This window comes from Tetrahymena thermophila (genome assembly GCF_000189635.1).
Source record: "Tetrahymena thermophila SB210 genomic scaffold scf_8254761, whole genome shotgun sequence".
NCBI lineage: Eukaryota > Ciliophora > Oligohymenophorea > Hymenostomatida > Tetrahymenidae > Tetrahymena > Tetrahymena thermophila.
The window spans coordinates 124,109-125,722 of record NW_002476520.1 but is presented as its reverse complement, the minus strand read 5'-3'; the positions used below and the strand labels follow the sequence as shown (position 1 = coordinate 125,722).

General features: G+C 19.7%; 1 protein-coding gene across 1 annotated transcript in view; it reads left to right on the top strand. All coding sequences in view use genetic code 6, as the record gives it.

The window, feature by feature from the left end:
• Positions 1 to 1,563: 1,563 nt before the first annotated feature.
• The window catches only part of TTHERM_01050710 (transmembrane protein, putative), a gene marked incomplete at both ends in the record, with an annotated part of 231 nt that continues 180 nt past the window's right edge, over positions 1,564 to 1,614 (top strand). Inside the window, one exon of the mRNA XM_001010270.3 lies at positions 1,564 to 1,614. This exon is cut by the window's right edge and continues 180 nt beyond it. Coding sequence (XP_001010270.3) covers positions 1,564 to 1,614 — 51 coding nt within the window.

The window sequence follows — 1,614 nt, the reverse complement described above, 5'->3', positions numbered from 1 at the left end:
TAAGGTAAAGTGTCAAATTTGAGAGATTAATGCAATTTGCTAAAGCAGAACCTAAGCCTGATGCACCAATTGCACCAATTTAATTCGAACTTTTTAATTATTGAAGAAAAAATATATCATTAAATAGTTAATTAGAAGGAAAAAATGAAGAAAAAATATGAAATAAATAATAAAAGCAAAAGTTGAAAATAAAATGATGAGCTAAATTAACAAAGAATGAACAAAAAAAAAGCAAGAACAATATAAAGAAAAAGAAAAAAGAGCTTTATTGTTTTTAATTAGTTTTTATAATTAAAAATATCACAATCCAAAACAAATAAATTGTTTTTACCTAAAGATCAAGTGTCAAATTTGAGAGATTAATGCAATTTGCTAAAGCAGAACCTAAGCCTGATGCACCAATTGCACCAATTTAATTGCAACTTTATAAATATTGAAGAAAAAATATATCATTAAATAGTTAATTAAAGGAAAAAATGAAGAAAAAATATGAAATAAATAATAAAAGCAAAAGTTGAAAATAAAATGATGAGCTAAATTAACAAAGAAAGAACAAAAAAAAAGCAAGCACAATAAAAAGAAGAAAAAAAAAAGAGCTTTATTGTTTATAATTAGTTTTTATAATTAAAAATATCACAATCCAAAACAAATAAATTGTTTTTACTTAAGGTTAAGTGTCAAATTTGAGAGATTAATGCAATTTGCTAAAGCAGAACCTAAGCCTGATGCACCAATTACACCAATTTAATTATCACTTTTTAAATATTGAAGAAAAAATATATCATTAAATAGTTAATTAGTAGGAAAAAATGAAGAAAAAATATGAAATAATAAGAAATAAATAATAAAAGCAAAAGTTGAAAATAAAATGAAGAGCTAAATTAACAAAGAAAAAACAAGCAAGCATAATAAAAAGAAAAAGAAAAAAGAGCTTTATTGTTTTTAATTAGTTTTTATAATTAAAAATATCACAATCCAAAACAAATAAATTGTTTTTACTAAAGGTTAAGTGTCAAATTTGAGAGATTAATGCAATTTGCTAAAGCAGAACCTAAGCCTGATGCACCTTTATCACCAATTTAATTATTACTTTTTAAATATTGAAGAAAAAATATATCATTAAATAGTTAAATAAGAAGGAAAAAATGAAGAAAAAATATATCATTAAATAGAATAAGCTACCATACAAATTTACAAAAAGCGAGTTTTATATATCAGTTTTTATATTTTATAAAATTAAAATTTTAAATATTTTTTATGAATTTTTTTCCATCCTAGGTTTTCAAAATTTATTTTTTTCAAAAAAAAGATATGTTATGCTTAATAAAAATTATCATTATTTATAATTTTATTAAGATATAAATTAAATAGGTATTTCACTATAGTTAATTAGGAGGAAAAAATTTAGAAAAAATATGAAATAATAAGATTAATTTATAATTAATAAAATTAACAAAGAATGAAAAAATAAGAAATCATAATATAAAGAAAAAGGAAAAGAAATCAAATAAATTAAAAGAACTATAAAATTTAAAATTAACTTTTATAATTAAAAATATTACAATGTAAAACGAATAAATAGCTTTTATTAAGTGTAAGTTTTAATTGCAAAAA